Here is a 20,905-nt window from a genome sequence, read left to right as displayed (position 1 = left end):
TGTGTGTGTGTGTGTGTGTGTGTGTGTGTGTGTGTGTGTGTGTGTGTGTGTGTGTGTGTGTGTGTGTGTGTGTGTGTGTGTGTGTGTGTGTGTGTGTGTGTGTGTGTGTGTGTGTGTGTGTGTGTGTGTGTGTGAAGGGGCGTGAGAGCAGAAGACGTTGGTTAAAATCACTTATGTGTGCACGTGTGAGACAAAAAAAAATGTGTGGGGGGGTTGAGAGAGGAGGAAGTCGGTTAAAATCACTCCTGTGTGCGTGTGCGTGCGCATGTCTTTTTTGTGGGGGGGGGGTGTGTGTGTGTGTGTGTGTGTGTGTGTGTGTGTGTGTGTGTGCGTGCAGCGCATGTGTGTATAGGGCAAGTATTGTGGGCTGGGGTTGAGAGAACAGGAAATCACTAAAAAGTGTGTGCGTGCGTTGAACAAGTTTTTGGGGTGAGAGGGGTTTGAGAGAAGAGGAAGTCAGTTAAAATCGTGTGCGTGTGTGTGTGTGTGTGTGTGTGTGTGTGTGTTGTGTGTGTGTGTGTGCGCGCATGCATGAGCGGTTGAGGGGGGGTGTGGTGTCAGAGAACTTAAAATCATTCCCTCAGGTAGAGAGAAACTCTCTGCTTTGGATGAATCAGGGACATTGCACGGTTCAATTAGCTCATGTCATGCAGATGTTCACCCTGCTGGAAAGCAGAGGACTTGTGGGGTTTGTGTGACCTGACAACAGCCTGACAATTCTTCCACACCTGTAATGCACTACATTATAACATTGTGTATTCCAGTTGGTTGTTTAATTTCAAGGACGCCCATAACTCTTGACACCCGTAAGAGTCCATATTTGGTTCCATTGGGTATCACTCTCAGAGTTACAGACCTGTAAGGGTCCATTAATTTGGAACCCCCTCAAGGAACCATGGGGGTCCCTCCCTGGACCCCACTTTGAGAATCACTGGTGTATTCCAGTTCATGATTGGGGTGTTAGAGGCCAACTGCAATCAAAATTCCAAAATGTCAAAATGGATGACTGGGGATCTGAGGGAATCACTAACAATTGTAGCTCAAATCCTCCTGAGCTTGAAGGAGCTCCATGCCTATACCTTAAGGGATCATGTCCATGTAGAGATTCACAGTCTGTTTGGGGTATTATGTGATACATGCCATTTACAGGTACTAATTAGCCAACTAACAACAACAACAATAACAACAACAACATGGAAGTGGAGCCTCCACAGGATTAAATAGACCTATGATTATTGCACAAATGATTAGATTAATAATTTGACAGCATGTAGGCAAATTATATAGCAACCTCACCTACATTTGTATTAATACCATATTATTTCTGATAGTGTTGATAGTTCATATAGGTTTGTAAAGTTGATTCTGTGATTCTGTTGCTAATAGTCATTCATGTTTGCTCCAAAAAAATATATATATATCTGAAAGGCCAAGACCTCTGGACGCTTAATTCATCTGGCTGATTGCCATAGCCGTAACCTATTGATCGTATAGGCTGATTGATCAAATTATTTCACCTAATCATCGAGTAAGCCCTGTAGCCCCTAAACGGGCTGTAATTCCAAAAGAAGGAGATTATAAGGCAGAAACTCGCCCTCTGCGTTGTAATTGTAAATGACCATTTTGATATCGGGAGTTGGCTATATGTTTCACAAAAGGCTGGATGATGTCGTGCACGCGGGTGGTTTTACGCTCGCGCGCGCCTCACAGAATCGTATTATTATAGAGAGCATTATATCGCTTGCAATATCCATATAATAAGTGGGCCCTGCGTGCGTGCGTGTGTGTGTGTGTGTACCCCGTTTAATACGGATTGACAGCATTCTGAATGCTGAATGGCTTACAGTATATGCACGTTCATCATTAAGTGGAGATGGTTTCAATCAAAGTGCTCTTACCTTTGAACAAAGCAAACGAAGGACAAAGCCGCCAAAGCAGAGAAAATTCCACATAATTTGTCTTCTTGACGACCCAACATCTCCACAACAAATCCTAATATGGTTTCAATAATCCAACCGCCAGACAGTGGTCCTCTCTCCCCCCCCCAAAAAAAATGTATAACGTAAAATTGGCAATCAAAAAAAAAAATCTAATAAACTAGCCTACATCTACGCATGCAATGACTTCATTAAAAAATACTCGTTTAAAAAGCTCTTAATTGGCCCCCCTGCTGTTTTTTTCTTCCCAAAGCTATGGAAATCCGTGCAGGTCACAGAGCCCCTCGACCAGCAGCAGCAGATCAGACATCTTCTTGCTCGAAAAACAGCCTACACGATACTTTTAAAAGTGATGATCAAGTAGTCTTATCCCTTTAAAAAAAAAAGAATGAATAAAATAAATGAATAAAATAAAATAAATGAGTAAAATAAATGAATAAAATAAATGAAATGAATACAATGATCAAGTAGTCTTCCCCTTTTAAAAAAAATAAAAAATAAAGAACGTCTGGCACAATAAATGACACCTCTTGGATGTTCAGCAGCAACGTCTCATGGCGTTTTTTAAATTGGAAGATGGAATTTCCCAGTCCAAATCTGCAGAAGAGGCATGGTTCCAGAGAGATGCTGTGATGCTGTGGCAGCGACACGCACACACACACACCGACACACTATTCCACAAATTCAACAATTTGTTTTCAGCTGTAAAAAAAAAAAAACCGTTGCTGCGTGGCGTTGGTCGGACCGGAGCGGTGGATTAGATATACAGCCTTATTATTTCCAAATAAAAAAACAGAAAAGAAAAATTAAAGCTTCATTCCCCTTTTCGTGTTGCCTGATGATGATGATGTAGATCAGCGCAAAGTCACCGATCTGGGGGGGGGGATGCACGTTGAAAAAGCACTGTGATGCTTAATATCTGATGCAGACGTCAGAGAGAGAGAGCAAGGCTCTATCACTCCTTCGCTCCTCTAGTGAGACGTTAGATATAGCGAGGAATATGGACGGCTCAGTAGTAGGACTACGCATTAATGCATGTAGGCTAATATCACAACATCATCATCAGACTAGTCCATAAACCTAGTGCAAAAAAAGCTATTGGAAAGTCCAGCTCAAGCTGTCTTGCATTGATTGCATGCTGCTGTCCTCCAGCGTTTAGATGGCGATTATTATTGGGGGGTCCGCCGTCCGCGCATCTTCTCCTCTAAAACACACAACAAATGACACCCCGATTGAACAGTTGAAAAGAAGCTCCATGATGAAGAAACCTACTCGTTTCTCTATATCGGGGTGTTTTTGTGTCTGTCTGTCTTTCTTTCTTTCTTTCTTTTTGGGTCTAAATCAGTGGTTCTCAACCAGTGGTCCGGGGACCACTAGTGGTAGGCTACTTGAGGGGGTAGCCTACATATGTAATGGTCCCCCATGCAGCTAAATGATGCAGAGTTGGTAACCAAATGGACGCTAATAGATCTTTAACTCTTGAGAGTGTAAAATGAAACCAAATGGACCCTTACGGCTTACGGGTCCATTTGGTTTCATTTTACGCTCTCAAGAGTTAAACACATCTGCATGACTTCATTTAGGCTACAAGAGCTCTACACAATTAGAGAATGTAGAAGAATTGTTATTTTGATCAACGTTATATCTCTCCTATGACACCAACATCAACACAGCATGGAATTGTGGACAGAAATCTCATCCAAACGACAACACAAATATTCTAAGTGTTGGGTCTGGAGAGAGTCTAATAAATCTCACCAAAGCGGTGGTGGTCCGCGTGGCTGAAATGCCCAAATAAATAATGGACCCCCCTTGATATGAAAAGGGGTTGAAAACCCCACTGGTGTAAATGATAATATACCCCAGGGGAGGAGGAGGGGGGGAGGGGGGGGGGGGGACACCTAAGGTGAATTCTTTATAGCGACAGCCTAACCATTGCCTGTCTTCTTTCTCAAGCCCATTACTAGGATGCCGCGTGTGTGTGTGTGTGTGTGTGTGTGTGTGTGTGTGTGTGTGTGTGTGTGTGTGTGTGTGTGTGTGTTGGTGCATGGTGTTTTTTTTTCGTGCGTTTCTTCCACTTTGCCACGTTTTTTTTGGCAAGAACACGCGTGCGCGGGTGGGCGCGCAGCCGCGCACGCTCTTGCACACAGACACACACACACACACACACACACACACACACACACACACACACACACACACACACACACACACACACCACACCACACCACACCACACCACACACACGCACACACACACACAATGATGACCACCCAAAATGTATGTATTTGGCCACGCCCCCCCCATCTCCAAAATTTTTGTGCCAGGGACCCCCCACCCACCCAGAAGCAAAGATTTGAGTTTTTAAAAAAAAGGATTTGCACAAAATGTTCATGATTTTTCAAAAATAGCAGATCTACAAGTTCATATGAGCTTGTTTATCTGCTATTTCTGAATAGCCAAACACATTTAAACCATGGCCTGTACATCTATGCATGCAAACAAACACATATTTGGTGACTTTGAAACTATACAGATTTATTTTTTGTTGCGCCTGAAACTTTACCTAAAACATACTTAAAATCCAACATGTGTCTAGATGGCTGTGTGTGTGTGTGTGTGTGTGTATGTGCACGAATCAAACAAGCTGCTATTTTTTTCATACAGAAAGAGGAGGTTTTTCTTCGGGGATCTCTGTGGCTGGTCCAGTTGCCTAGCAACCCAGCGAGCACCGATGGATGCAGTTGTGATGTTTCGAAGTCTATGCGCAAAGGCTCGTTTAACCACTTGAACCCCAGCATCCATATTCGGGCATGGTGTGGGGGGCGGGGGGGTGTAGAGCAGTGGTTCTCAACCTTCTCTAGACCGTGACCCCTCAAAATAATCATATTTGAACTGGGGACCCCCCCCCCCCTTCCCCACCCTGATGAGGACTTGACATTTTGGAGTTGAGGCGTTACATTTAGTTTGACTCGGTTCTACCAGATACAATATTGTGAAAATAACCATATCATGTAGATCAGCTATTTTCAAAAAGTTTGCCTCTTTCTTAAGTAATATTTGACAATTTAGCCATTGTTTGACAATTTTTTTAATAGTACAGTTTGTTGATTACTCTTGATGCAGTGGAAAAAAAGGTCTTAAAAGTCCTTACATTGTCACTTTAGAAATGTCCAGATACCCCGTATACACATTAGGGATGGGCAATATTATCGATATCACGATATATCGCGATATTTTATTTCGCGATACTGTATCGATATTCCAGTATCAATATCGCGATAAAAAAAAAAAAAAAAAAAAAGTTTTTTTTTTTTTTTTTTTTGCTTTTTCAGATACAGGCTTTATGAAAAACATTCAAAGAACCTATCACAGATCTGCAGCTACTCAATATGTAGTGTATATATAAACAATATGTAGTTGTGATATATGTATATATCGCAATATATCGCAATATATCACAATATATCGCAATATATCGCAATATATCGCAATATATCCCAATATCGTGATACGACCCAAGTATCGTGATGCGTATCGCAATATAATCGTATCGTGACCCAAGTATCGTGATACGTATCGTATCGTGAGATTGTTGCCAATACCCATCCCTAATACACATGTGCTATTATGTTGGTTTGTTTACTGTTGAGTGCAGAAAACAATGTTGCACATTAAGCTAATCATCTGGGGACCCCCCTCCCCTCTGTGGGGGTCCCGACCCACAGGTTCAGAACCCACTGGTTGTAGAGGGAAAAAAAGAATAGTCAGCTCAGGTCCAGTTGACTAAGTCTAGAGGGTTTAAGTGGTTAAAGGAGACTCCTTTAAGGAGTAGAGATAATGCTGTCACTATGCTGTGGTGTCAGTAGGTCATGATGAGCATGAGTCAACTTTGTGCTGTTTCAGTACTATATTAAAAAAAAGACAATTTGACAAAAGTCTTAATGTGGCAGTTTCAGGGAAAGCACCCCTTCTTTTACATCATCATCATCATCATCATCATCATCCTCCTCATCATAATCATCATCTTCATCATCATCATCATCATTGTCAGGACCCGAGGCACTAGGCGAATATAACTCACTTAATCAATATTTTAAAGGGGACAACACAGAATGCCAGCATTGACATATGTTAGAGCTATGGCCCTTATACAGCATTTGGGTCTGTGTTGCTGAAGGATCCCTCCACTCTCCCCATTGCCGGTGGTGGAAAAAGTACGCAAATGTTTTAGCCTACTTAAGTAAAAGTACAAATACTGCAATGTAGAAGTATACTCTGTTACAAGTAAACGTCCGGAATTCAAAATTTACTTGAGTAAAAGTACAAAAGTATTGGTATCAAAATGTACTTAAAGTACCAAAAGTAAAAGTACTAAAATGTTCGAAAATAGCAGATCTACAAGCTCACAACGCGTCGCAGCTCGTAGATCGGCTATTTTCAAATAGCCTAGGTATAAAATAAAAGTGGTTATGTTTTATAATGTAACCATTTATATCTGCAAAGTAACTAGTTACTAAAGTTTTCAAATAATTGTAGTGGAGTAAAAGTACAATATTTGCCTCTGAGATGTAGAGGAGTAGAAGTAAAAGTACTGAAAATTGGAAATACTCCAGTAAAGTAAAAGTACCTCAACATTGTACTTAAGTACAGTTCTTGGGTAAATGTACTTAGTTACTTTACACCACTGCCCATTGCCAAGAAAGAAAGAAAAAGGGAGAGGAGTCTCTCCTGCCCCTTCATCTGTAATGTCACAGTCGTATAGGCCTAATGCTACAGCTCCAAAATGAACAGGCAAAGTAAAAAATGATGACAATATCCAGCATGGTGATCAGGGTGCATTTTTTATTGTAATACTTGAGCTCCATTTTCCCTTATATTAACTTCAATTCTTAACAATGTATCCCTGTTTATCTCTTATCCTGTTGCCCAGTTTTATGCTGACTCTTGTGCTTTTTATCCCACTTGCGGTGGAGCTCTAAGGATGGCTACGTCCATCAGGCGGTCCTTCCATTTACTCCCAAACAAGATATCTATTCCACTTTGCATAAGATATCTCAAAATGTAAAGGGCGGAGTGCTGAATATTAATCATGCTCTCTGGAGGACAAACACTATGTTTGGTGACCCCATGTAGGGCTGAAACCATCAATTATTAACTTTGTGATCATTCTTTTGAGTACTTTTTCTATTAATCCAATATTGATTAAGACTTAAGCATTATTTCATACTTCGCCGCACTACAGAGTCATGCAAAAATAGTGAAAATAGCAGCTCCACAAGCTCACAACGTGTGGCTTGTCGTTATCGATAGTTTTTTGTAATCTATTAAATCGATTAGTTCAGTGGTTGTCAACCCTTTTCATTTCAAAGGTCCATTATTTATTCGGCGTTTGAGGCACGGACCACCATTTGGTGAGATTTAGACTCTCAGACCCAAAACGTAAGAATATTTTGTTATCGTCGGATAAGATTTTGTCCACAATTCCATGCTGTATTGATGTGGTACCGTATGAGAGATAACAGGCAAACATTGATCAAAATAACAATTCTTTAGTTAAGTAATGCCAATGTTTAACAATAATTGAACTCTTGAGAGCGAAAAATACGCTCTCAAGAGTTAAAGATCTATAAGGCTCCATTTAGTTACCAGCTCTCCATCATTTAGCTGGGGACCACCTGGAACCCCCTCAAGGACCACTGGTGGTCCCCGGACCACTGGTTGAGAACCACTGGATTAGTTCGATTAACTGTTGCACCCCATGACCATTCCTCCAGCGCCACCCTTAGGCGCTATAGAGGAAAAAAGAAATGGAAATTGCACGTAAGATATCTCAAAATGCCATGAACTGCAGCACATTCATACCCGGTGGATGAACACCAACCATCAAATTTGCACTCAAAGTACCTCATAATCTAATTGGCGGGATTGGCCATGAAATTAGCTGAGCACATTCCTGCTCCCCCGAGGAAGAACTATTTCAGTGACCCCATGACCTGTTCTCTAGCACAATGGTTCTCAAATTGGGGTCTGGGGACACCCCCAGGGGTCCGTGAGGGAGTCCCAGGGGGTTCCAGGGGACTATTTTATTTTTCGACAATTCTAAAATTACAAGCTGATGTACAAGCTTGTAGATCAGCAATTTTTTGAAAAATGTTGACACAAATCTTCTCTTATGGGGTCACAACAGTGTCCTCTTGTTTTTATCATTTCACTTTAGAATAGAATAGACAATTTGCCATTTGCACGAATGCATAGGAAATCCTTGAGCTCAGCTTCCAGGGTCAGCTTTTAAAAAAGACAGACAAAAATACAGACAAGACAGAATATACATACATCCTACAATCCTACATATATATTATACTTTTAAAAGGCAAATAGAATAAATAAGTACTTAAAAGGGGTAGTTCACCCCAAAAATGACGTATTTTCTATCAATTACACAACCCATGAAGCATTGAATTCGTGGAGATTGTTTTGTTTTTGTCGCATTCCTAAGCCAATAATTTGATTACCGGCGGAAAGATGCTAATGTATCCGGTAGGAGACACTCACACCCTCTTTGAGTCTCCTACCGGAAATACACCCGGTAATCAAATTATTGGCTTAGGAATGCGATAGAAACAAAGAAATCTCCATGAATTCAATGCTTCATGTGGTGTGTAATTGATAGAAAATAAGTCAATTTTGGGTGAACTATTCCTTTAATTGTCTAACTAAAAACAGTGCAATTCATCTGTCATGATTCAGTTTATCTGTCATGATTCAGTTCATCTGTCATGATTCAGTTCATCTGTAATGATTCAGTTCATCTGTCATGATTCAGTTCAACTGTCATGATTCAGTTCAACTGTCATGATTCAGTTCATCTGTCATGATTCAGTTCATCTGTCATGATTCAGTTCAACTGTCATGATTCAGTTCATCTGTAACGATTCAGTTCATCTGTAACGATTCAGTTCATCTGTCATGATTCAGTTTAACCTGACACCGTCAAATGGAAGAAGCTTGCGACACACATTTGTTTCACAGCCTACTTCCCATCTGAGACTTCGGTCGCAGAATCGATGACAGACAGTTTTTCTTTTTTTCAAGCTACTAGGCAGCTGATTGGATGATCCCGCCCCTAGCAGCCGCTGATTGGTTCGGACACGCAGTGTTCGGGCATGCTTACTCCCTGCGCAATCCCAGACCTCCCTGAAATCAAATGCAAATGAGATTTCCGGAGGGAGGGGGTTTACCAGGCTAGATTCAGTTCATCTGTCATGATTCAGTTCATCTGTCACGATTCAGTTCATCTGTAATGATTCAGTTCAACTGTCATGATTCAGTTCATATGTAATGATTCAGTTCATCTGTAATGATTCAGTTCAACTGTCATGATTCAGTTCATCTGTAATGATTCAGTTCATCTGAAATGATTCAGTTCAACTGTCATGATTCAGTTCATCTGTAATGATTCAGTTCATCTGTAATGAGTCAGTTCATCTTAAATGATTCAGTTCAACTGTCATGATTCAGTTCATCTGTAATGATTCAGTTCATCTGAAATGATTCAGTTCATCTGTAATGATTCAGTTCATCTGAAATGATTCAGTTCAACTGTCATGATTCAGTTCATCTGTAATGATTCAGTTCATCTGTAATGATTCAGTTCATCTGAAATGATTCAGTTCAACTGTAATGATTCAGTTCATCTGTCATGATTCAGTTCATCTGTAATTATTCAGTTCATCTGTAATGATTCAGTTCATCTGTAATGATTCAGTTCATCTGTCATATTGGCTACCGTCCTTAATGTCTTCGGCTACTAATCGCACAGTGGCAGAAAAAAAAATCTGTTCAAAAGGCGTGTCCTGTGGGTGGAGATGCGCTCTGGTTGTATTCCGAGTCCCTCCACACGATGCTCTGTGCTCTCCTCCTGCCGCACTGTGTGTAGATTGTGTCCATGGCAGGGAGATCCGATCCGACGATTCTCTCTGCAGTTTTGATATGTCGTCGGAGCAATTTCCTCTCAGCTTGGGTAGTGTTTCCAAACCCAATGGTGGAAAAAGTACAAGCTCACAATGCGTCGCATTGCGAAAATAGCAGATCTACAAGCTCACAATGCGTCGCATCGAGCTTGTAGATCGGCTATTTTCAAATGGCTGAAATGTATAGGGCTGAAGTCGTTAATGTATGTTTTGTAATAATCAAAATCTACAAAGTAACTAGTAACTAAAGTTTTCAACTTGTACTGGAGTAAAAGTATAATATTTGCCTCTGAGATGAAGTGGAGTAGAAGTAAAAGTACTGAAAACTGGAAAGACTCGACGAGTCCTCTGTAGGCCAGAGTAGTAGTAGTCAGAATAATTAATTAAAGGAGTTGTTCACCTAAAAAAAATACTTATTTTCTATCAATTACACAGCCCATGAAGCCTTGAATTCATGGAGTCATTTTAGTTTTTGACGCATTCCTATGCCAATAATTTGATGACTGGGTGTATTTCCGTACCGGATACATTAGCATCTTTCCGCCGGTAATCAAATTATTGGCTTAGGAATGCGACACAAACTAAGAAATCGACGCGTTGTGAGCTTGTAGATCTGTTATTTTCAAATAGCCTATGTATAAAATAGGGCTAAAGTGGTTAATGTATGTTTTATTATGTAATAATTAATATCCGCAAAGTAACTTAAGTGTTCAAATAATTGTAGTGGAGTAAAAGTACAATATTTGCCTCTGAGATGTAGTGGAGTAGAAGTATAGAGTATAGACAATTGAAAATACTCAAGTACAGTAAAGTACAAAGACCTCAGAATTTTACTTAAGTACAGTACTTACTGTAAGTAAATGTACTTAGTTACTTCCCACCACTGATCATAGGGTTCTATACCTGGTTTTCAATCCATACATTTTTTTTACAAGATCAAATAAATAGCCTGTATTGTCGTCACCCGTCTAAACAAAGACTTCACATTTCATGTGATGTGAGTGTCCTGTTTGTTGGATGACATTTGAAATGCAGCCAAGTGCTGTGCAGAGTGTTGTGGGTCAATGTTGATAAGACATGCCATTTTGCTGACTCGCTGAACAAAGGCTTGCATGTCAGAGGCCCTACTGTACTTCGAAGAGGGTCAGTACAAAGAGAGTACAGTGTGGAGGAATAAATAGCACGATGAAGTAGCCTATACTGTATAAATTAGCAGACATACTTAGTATTCTTGACCCCATGGCAACATAAGTGTCGTCGCCTTGCTAAACTAATGGCCTATGTCATTTTTTAAAGTTTTTCAGGAGAAATAAAAAACTGATCCAAAATAAAACTATATTATTATATTTCTTAATCATTTCACCCAAAATGTTTATAACAAATTATGACTATTTAAATAGAAATAACACTGTCTGTCAGTTATGTAACATAAGAGATTTAAATAGGTTTAAATAGGATTAAATCTGACTTAGGCCATTTTTTTATGGCCTAAATCAGTAAATAATTTGGCCTAAGTCACAAAACCATGTGACTTAGGCCAAAAAAAATGCCTATTTTGGCCTAAGTCACACTAGGGAGTTAGGCCATTATACTAAAAGAGGAGTGAACAGCATGATCCTTTTCAATTAGGAGATGGGCGATTTTTACCAGAGGTGGCCAGTCCGACAGTGTCATGAGGAGCTGACTTAGGCCATTAGTTTAGCAAGGTGACGGTATGACACTTTGCCCCCAGTTCTTATTAACCTCTTCCTACCTGGTGTTTCTATTTTGGGAATTTCATTATATATAGGCAAGCATAAAAATCAAATACAAAATCAAAGCTTTTCTGAAGTTTTCAAGAATTTTTGACGATTTGAAAAACTTCTAAATTACCGAAAGTAACAGATTTACAAGCTCACAATGAGTAGCGTCATGATGTGTTGAGAGCTTGTACATTGGCTATTTTCACTATTCGTCATTCAAGAAAGTATACTATGGGCTTAAGTGGTTAAAGGACCATGCATGTCATTGTCTACTCACGTATTCAGCTTGACGGCTTATGTTGTACTACATAAACAAAGATGACTTTGCTGTTAACCGCTTCATTGTTAGAGGTCACATTATGTCATGTTTGTTTTCATTTTGTCCAAAGTCACTAGAATGCTGCTTGAGAGGATTTTTCTAGACTTTAAAATGCAATGATAACATAACTTTAACAAAAAAAAGTAGCCAAAGATTGAGTGCGTTGGATTATCTCTCTCAAGCAAGTTTCTAGTCTCTGCTGTTGATTTAAATACCATACTGAAATGGAAACATTGGCTTTTGCCAGAAGTATCCACTCACTCGCCACAACTGTGCCTGGGGAATAACAAGCCAGGTGGAGCTGGGTATTGAACTGGGGAACCTTCCGGTTCCCAGACGACCACAATACCCCCTGAGCCACTTCCGCCCACGAGCCTGTCTCACTCACACAGTATACATGGTGCTATTCCCAGGCTTACCTGATACCATAGCTGCCACTGCTACCTAATTGGCTTCTATGACAATGAGACCCAAGCCCTTGAAATGTATATGTACCGTGTTCTCTCCCCCCCCCCCCCCCTACCCCCACCCCCCCCCTCTTCGTTCATATGTTGCATAACACATGTGAGTTACTGGGTCACCCTTACTCCTCCGATATATAAATAGTATCACATGGTTAATGCATTGGAGCCTTCCAGTCACTCTGTTGCTCTTTTTCCCTTTCGCTGTTCATATCTGTCAAGTACTCCAATTGACTCGAAATAGAGGACAATATTGAAATGAGGCATTTAAGAGTATTTCATCACGTTTTCGTCATGTCTTCATTCTGCTCCACCACTTTTCTGTGACAGAAGCGAGCATGATGTGTTTTTTTTTTATGCGAGCGGGGGTTTCCACAGCATTGACTTCACCAAGATACAAGACAGATTGCAGGTTGAAGGATCAGTTTTCACAGTGACTGTATTGTTACAGTAGGACTCGCATGGGGAAATGCATCAAATGAGAATGCACAAAATTATGGATTTGATAAGAACAATATCAATGATGTCATGATAATTCAATCAATCTATCAATCAATCTATGTGTCTGTCTGGATGCATGGCTGGCTGTCTGCAAGTCCTATTCTACACACTACATTCAAAAGTTTTGAATCACCAAGAAATGTTTGTGTTTTTTGATAGGGTTAGGGTTGACATTGAATTGGTTTAAATATATCGCCTAGACATGTTGTAGTAAATAGTTTTTACTGCAAGGAATTACAATAAAACTGGAAAGCCCTTTTTCAGCTGCCATTACTTAGGAAACTGCGTGTCCTTAGGATATTCGTTTTTAGCCCCTCCTTAATTAATCATATTTAAATGCTAATTGTTTAATATGATTAGTGACAAATAAACCTTGATTCTAGAGATACCTTTCGTTAGCCTCATAGCATAATTGCCTAACTCACTTTTTGGTCAAATTGACAGTTTTGCCTAGCTCTAACACTGCTGCATCATTGTGTCTTATTGCCTATGCCCTAAGCCAATCAGAATGCTTACCAAAATGACTTAGGCAGAAAGTCAATTTCTAAGTTTTGACTTATGCAGAAATTATTTTGAATGTAACATGCATTTTGATAGGCTGAGAACATTGTGCTCCTCAGAGCACAGGTCTCCGCCAGGTCAGGTACGTTATTTTGGCCTCCTGGTGGCGCTATAATAGGCCAATGTGAAAAGGGTGCCATTTCTTCTTAGGCCTTTCATGGCAATCGGACACTGCATTCATGATTTGAGGCATTTCTTTCCAAAAAATTGTTTTGCTAAATTAGACCTGTTGGTGACGCTATAACAGGCCAATTGAAAAGGGTGGCATTTCTTCCTTGGCCTAGCGGGAATGTGCGTGGAAAATGTCCCGGAAGTTGCACGCTGCGTTCATGATTTGTGGCATTTTGTTCAAAAAGGACCAATCCTGCAAACTTTGGAAGCCAATGTTAGCCAATTAGGATGGAATATGAAATACCGTCTTGATCACATGACTATAGAGATGCTGTGTACCGATTTGCGTGATATTTTGACAGAATCTTAACGAGTAACAGCAAAAAAAATTTTTTACCAAAGTCCGCCGCTCTTTTTGTTCAAAACGAACCAATCCATGCAAACTTTGGAAGCCAATCTTAGCCAATCAGGATGGAATATGGAAAATCTGACAAATCCGTGTTGATCACATAACTATAGAGATACTGTGTACCGATTTGCGTGATATTTAGACAACATCTGTAGGTAGTTATATCCAAAAATGTGTTTTGCAAAGATTGGCCTCCTGGTGGCGCTATAACAGGCCAATCTGAAAAATTCAGGGAGTGTGTGTGCAAAGTTTCGCAGCGACCGGGCCAATAGTGCCAGAGATTAGCTGTTCACAGACAGACACACACGGACACGGACAGACGAACAGGGTGCAAAACATAGTCTCGGCCATTCCTTTCGACCTGGCAGAGACAATAAACACACCTTGAACACATTTCTAATTACTTTTTTGCCAAATGGTCATTAAGTTTGAGTAACGTTTAGATATTCTACATAATGACATCATCACACAATGACATCACAAAATCGTCATCACAACAAATGTTAATTGTCCTTTAAAATGAATTGTCCATTAAACTAAACATAATCTTGCTAACCTGCCTTCGAAAAGCTTCCTCTGTGAATTAGTTGGACTGATCCACAGTGGTGCCGTTGTGTCAAATGTTTCACTGGACAGTACATCTGAAAGGAGGACACAATAATTACCGCCACACTCCTGTGGTAGTAGGACACAAGGTATACTCCTTTGGAGGATACAATGACCTGAAAGACAGTGATCACATTGAAGTCCAAATCTTCAACACAGTGTCTTTGTGCTGGAGGAAGTTGCCCCCAGTGACAAATGGAAGAGGAGAACGTCCTGTTGAGGTTCCTAACATGTGCTACAACCACACAGCTGTTCTGATAGAAGATGTGTTGTATATCTGGGGAGGTCTTCCTTACTGCAACATTATTTATACATTTGATGTTGACACCAACAGATGGTTCAATCCCCAGGTTTATGGAATGGTTCCAGAGGGGAGGCATAAGCACTCAGCCTGTGTCTTGGGTAAGGTCATGTATATCTGTGGAGGATTCACCCGGCTGACTGGACACACTAATGACATGTACAAGTTGGACACTACCACAATGGTCTGGTCTTTAATTAACGCCAGAGGCACTCCACCTGTTTCATCACGTCACTCTGCCACCATCATCGGGACAAAGATGTTTGTATTTGGGGGCTTGAGGGGCTTGAGGACTGTCTACAACAACATCACAGTGTTTGACACAGAGACCAAGTGCTGGCTGAGCACGCCTTCTGCACAGCCTCTTCCAATAGGACGCTGGGGTCATTCAGCGTTTGCCTACAATGGAGAGCTGTACATAGTTGGTGGCAAAAACTCAAACCAGGACTTCAATGCTATGTTGAGATTCAATCCAGAAACCTTCTCCTGGACGAAGGTTGAGCCCAATGGGAAAGGCCCCTGTTCAAGGATGTATAATATGTGCTGTTGCATGGTGGGGGATCGTATCATGATCTTTGGAAGATGCGACACACCTGATGAGCTGTACGTCTTAGACTTTAGTCCTAGTATGAAGACATTATGCAAGCTAGCAGTTATTCAGTACAATCTGGAGCAGTCTGAACTCCCACATGACATCAGGTGGGAACTCACAGCCATGAAACAAAAACTGAGAAAAATAACTGTAGCCCACAAAACAAAGGAACAAACAAAAAGCTGTTCCCTTCACGAAAAATCACGAAAAAAAAAAAATAGCTGAATTACGTGTCGCGCTATGAGCATGTATATCTGCTATTTTTGAATAGACATATTGAAAAGTATACAACAACAATGCTTTTTAGCTCAAATCTAAAATGACACAGATGCTTTCCCGGTTTGAATGCGTTAAGCTGATTGGACCAATTCATGTAAACCTATCATCACCGGAAATTACGTCATTTAAAAAAGAAACGTTTTACTTCCTGTCTATTTGTTGTGGAAAAATGGCTGCATCTCCGTTCCTGTAGTTTTTTTGGCAAAAACAAGCCACATTCCATTCAACTGGCCGCAACTACTGTATGCAACGGATTACAGCGAGCAGACAATGTTTTTTTTTCCTGATTCTACAAGAACCCCCGTGCGTGTAATGAGGGGATTGCCGTGAGGACGCCGATCACAGAAAATATTCCATGATTTTTTCAAAGGTTAGTAAAATTGTTCGTTTTCGCTGGCAGTGGGGTGACACTATTACACTATTACTCTGGCAGTTAAAGAGTTACACTCCAAGCTTCCTGTTCAGCCCTGGATGTGAGAATCAGCATAAAGTATGATGACAACTCGACACTTTGCCCCATCAACGGGAAACAGGAAATACCCTAACTAACCCTATAATAACCCAGTATGATTATAAGCAGTACATACGTATAATATTCAAAGTTTGTCAGACCACAGATTCATAATAAACCAACCAGCCAAATGTGAATGATTGGGGAAGGCAGCAACAGGAAAGATGAGCCTGCACAATTGTTTTCGTACTGCTCCTCGGAGCACAGGTCTCCGCCAGGTCAGGTACGTTATTGGCCTCCTGGTGGCTCTATAATAGGCCAATGTGAAAAGGGTGCCATTTATTCTTAGGCCTTTCACGGCAATCGGACACTGCATTCATGATTTGAGGCATTTTGTTCGGTCCAAAAATGTGTTTTGCTAAATTCGACCTGCTGGTGGCGCTATAACCAATGTCAAAAGGGTGGCATTTCTTCCTCGGCCTAGTGGAAATGTGCGTGTGAAATTTCACGGAAATCGCAAGCTGCGTGCATAATTTGAGGCATTTTGTTCAAAACGAACCAATCCTGCAAACTCTGGAAGCCAACCTTCCTGCCAATGAGGATGGAATATGGGAAATCGGACAGATCCGTGTTTATCACATGACTATAGAGATACTGTGTACCGATTTGCAAGACGTTTGGCTAAAATCTGTAGGAGTAATATTAAAAAATGGGTTTTGCACAAATCGTCCTCCTAGTGGCACTATAACAGGCCCATGTGAAACATTTGGGGCAGAGGTTCTGAATTGGCATCCAGGGAGTGTGTCTGCACAGTTTCGCAGCGACCGGGCCAACGGTGCCGGAGATTAGCTGCTAACGGACGGACAGGACACACGGACGGACACACACACACACACACACACACGGACGGACGGACGGACAGGGTGCAAAACATACTCTCTCGCCATGCCTTTCGGCCTGGCGGAGACAATAAGGCAGGATGAATCAGCAGTGTTAGGAAAGAAGAGTTAGGCAGATATAAATAAAGGCAGATGAACATGACTTGGCTAAATGAGTTTTTTACTTTCTGCCTAAGTCATATACAGAAGTGACTTAGGCAGAAAGTGATTTTTTTTGTTGTCTCTCCTAAGAAATATGGAAAATATGCCAACACTGTAATTGTGTTAGCACACCTGAAACCCAGTATTTTTCAATAAAACAGCTTTCTTAAGAAATATGTCAGTCTACTGCAAAGTGAACGTTACTAAATGCGTCGCATTGCCAAGAAACTTAAGATTTCATACAAAAGGTGTCCTCGAGAGAAGAGGGCAAACTGGATCTAACCAGGACAGAAAAAGAAGCGGAAGGCCCAGATGCAACTGCTGCATCAGAGGCTATAGTTACAGGTCCTCTTACAGTTCCTGTTTCCTTAAATACTGTACACAGAATATCACTGTCTCAGTGCCCTGCTTGTCACAGAGGAAACTGATGCCTATAGGGATAAATATTGATCATAAATCTGATCATAAATGCCATGATCCCTAAGTGTGTGTGTGTGTGTGTGTGTGTGTGTGTGTGTGTGTGTGTGTGTGTGTGTGTGTGTGTGTGTGTGTGTGTGTGTGTGTGTGTGTGTGTGTGTGTGTGTGTGTGTGTGTGTGTGTGTGTGTGTGTGTGTGCGTGCGTGCGTGCGTGCGTGCGTGCGTGCGTGCGTGCGCGCGCGTGCGTGCATGCGTGCATCATATTTATGATATTTATCCCTAGGCACCAGTTTCTTCAGTGACAATCAGAGCACTGACTTTAGTACCATGGACAGCTCCTTCATCCTTCTCCCTCTGTATGTATCATCATCCTATAATTCTACAAAGCTCTGTGCGTGTGTGTGTGTGTGTGTGGTGTGCCCAAAACTCTTCTGCCCGGTTCTCCTCGGTGGCTGGAGCAATTGCACACAGCCATTGACCATTATCATGTGCACGGACACACCGAAGCCCGTTTTTTCCGCTTTCCCCAAATGTCGGCTGTTTATTAGCGTTTTTGTGTTCGCTGGCTCCCGGGTTGCCAAATCATGTGCGTGAAACAAGCGCCAGTGTTGCCACATCCGTGAAACAAGCGGACCGTCCGTGAAACAAGCGGACCATGACGCACTTTGGGTGCTCATATCCCCCGACTAACAACTAACAAATAAAATAAATAAATAAATGTCACAAAAATATTCATACTTATGAATGCATAATAATTTATAGTATTATTGAAAATACTGAAGACTATGATAGTCATGTGATGACTTGTTGCTGTAAGTCATGTTACTGATAACAACTGGCAACCATCCTACCTGCTTGCAGACGATGAGTAGCCAATCACTAAGCTATGAAACACGAGATCTGTGCAGAGAGAGCCGAGAGAGAGCTCAAAATGTTGTATGTCTTCAAGAATGACCTTGAAGAAAGAACGTGAAGCAGTATACATTTCATCATCGAATGTCTTAACCCTTTAAGACCTGGAACGCATCTGTGTCATTTTTTGATTTGAGGTAAAAAGCATTATTTTACACTTTTGGCTATTCAAAAATACGAGTTTGTAGATCTGCTATTTTTTTTTAAATCATGAAAATATGTGCAAATCTTTGAATATATATTGTTTTAAAACAAACATTTTTTACTCAAATCTTGGGGTCCCTGGAACAAAATATTTTGAGATGGGGGTCGGCGGCCAAATACATATCATTGTGGGGGTCCTTGATATGAAAAAGTTTGAGAACCACTGATAAAGAAACATTCCTAATGCTGTGGGTTGGATCGGGCTGAAACCCCAAATATGTAGATAACTGACATCATAGTAGGCCTACGGACATCATAGACTGGTGACATGCCGTCCGAGTTCCACATGGAAGCCTGGCCATTATTAAACTCTGTGTTGTTTATTTCTTTTACTTTATGGAGCATCATCCTGAACGAGCATCATTTTCATGAATTACTTATTGTTAGACATGCCCTCAGTTTCTTGTTGTGTGTTGTATGTACTTACAGAACACGTACTGTATATCTGTATGTGTGCATTTGGGATTGTCTGTACATATATTTATATGTCGTTCATAAATATGAAATGTTGGGTGCCCATGTGTGTGGCAGGTGTTTAAACAATATAAAGTGTCTGTCTGTCTGTCTGTCTGTCTGTTAGTGTATGCATAGCCTCGATCTCCAGGCTTTTATTGTTTAGTTTTGCTAAAAAATAAAAGCCTGGACCAGCGCGTCGGTGTACCCGGTATAGGAAGTGTTTCATTTCCCCAACCAACCAGAGTGCAGTGGGCGTCGCTCGTAATGTTGTGTTGACGGGGCGGGGGCTGACGGACAGATCGGTGAACCAATGGGATCAGGCGCAATCTCTCCGCGCCTCTATACACCCGCCCCTCTATACACGAAAGCAGGAGCGCTAGTGCAGCCTAGTGTATGCATGGCTACATCTGTGTGTGTGTGTGTGTGTGTGTGTGTGTGTGTGTGTGTGTGTGTGTGTGTGTGTGTACAGGTACAGTTTATTTGTCATTTTCCTCTCCAATTGGGCCCGCTGACAGGCCCATCGTTTGAACACCTGTGGTGTAGAGGTTAACCACTTAAACCACATATGGTCCAGTGGAGTCCTTTTACTTCTACCTCCAATCTCGGAGGCAAATATTGTACTTTTACTCCACTGCAATTATTTGAAAACTTTAGTTACTGCTGCCTACTCTACTTTCAAAACATTTCCTCTGGAAATGTACGATGATTGCCTTTGATAGAGCTAGTGGTGGAAAAAGTACTCAAATGTTTTACTTAAGTAAAAGTATCAGGCCCTGGTTGCCCCAGGTACGATTCCAGGCCAGGCCAGCAAATGTGTCAATGAAATGAAATTTGTCCCTGAGCAAGTCTCTTAACCCCTAATTGCTCACAGGCCCTCATTGGAAACAAGACCGCAAGGACTTTCATGAACGGACCTGTTAAAGGAATTATCCTTATCCTTATACAGTTATTTGAAAACTGTAGTCACCAGTTACTTTGTAGATTTTGATTATCATCACAAAACATACATTAACCACTTCAGTCCTGTATACATTTCGGCCATTTGAAAAAAGCAGATCTACAAGCTCAAAATGCGTCGCATCGTGACACATTGTGAGCTTGTAGATCTGCTATAAAGTAGATTTAAAGTGGTTAAACAGATTTTGATGCTATAAAAAAACTTTGCCGGGGACCCCCTGGAACCCCCTCAAAAGGACCCCTGGGGGTCCCCAGACCCCACTTTGAAAACCACTGGCTTAAGGGCACCTTAGGACACCCAGAAACGCCACTGCCGAGAACCATTCCAAAAAAGTTATTCCAAGCCAATGAACGACCTGATTTTAACTTAGTATAACACGATAAGAGCTTAGTTTCCCAAGTGCCCATTGACATTAACGCTCTGATAAAGACACAGCCAGACAGGTATTCAAACCTTGTTAAACCGGGTACCAAACAGTGGCGGATACAGAATGTGCCTTGTGACTGGGCCTGGAAAAATCTGTCTGAGTTTTTTTTAGCTTAGATATTATAATGGACTTCACCCACCAGTCAATATGACAAAAATGTCAATGTGACAATTCTTCTCACTGTTTCTGATTATCTTTAATGCTTTGAAAAGTTCAAAGCCATTAATTTAGAGTTCAATTTAGAAAGA

General features: G+C 41.1%; 1 protein-coding gene across 1 annotated transcript in view; it reads right to left on the bottom strand.

Moving 5' to 3' along the window:
* The window catches only part of gabrb4 (gamma-aminobutyric acid type A receptor subunit beta4), a gene marked incomplete at both ends in the record, with an annotated part of 71,925 nt that extends 69,947 nt beyond the window's left edge, over positions 1-1,978 (bottom strand). The window contains one exon of the mRNA XM_080435910.1: positions 1,899-1,978. Within this exon, the coding sequence (XP_080292036.1) occupies positions 1,899-1,978 (80 nt within the window). The remainder of the gene's footprint in view (positions 1-1,898) is intronic.
* Positions 1,979-20,905: the final 18,927 nt, after the last annotated feature.

The sequence above is a fragment of the Gymnoscopelus braueri genome (assembly GCF_963280865.1).
Source record: "Gymnoscopelus braueri genome assembly, chromosome: 8".
NCBI lineage: Eukaryota > Metazoa > Chordata > Actinopteri > Myctophiformes > Myctophidae > Gymnoscopelus > Gymnoscopelus braueri.
The sequence above is the reverse complement of the archived record's forward strand: the minus strand, read 5'-3'. Positions and strand labels throughout refer to the sequence as shown.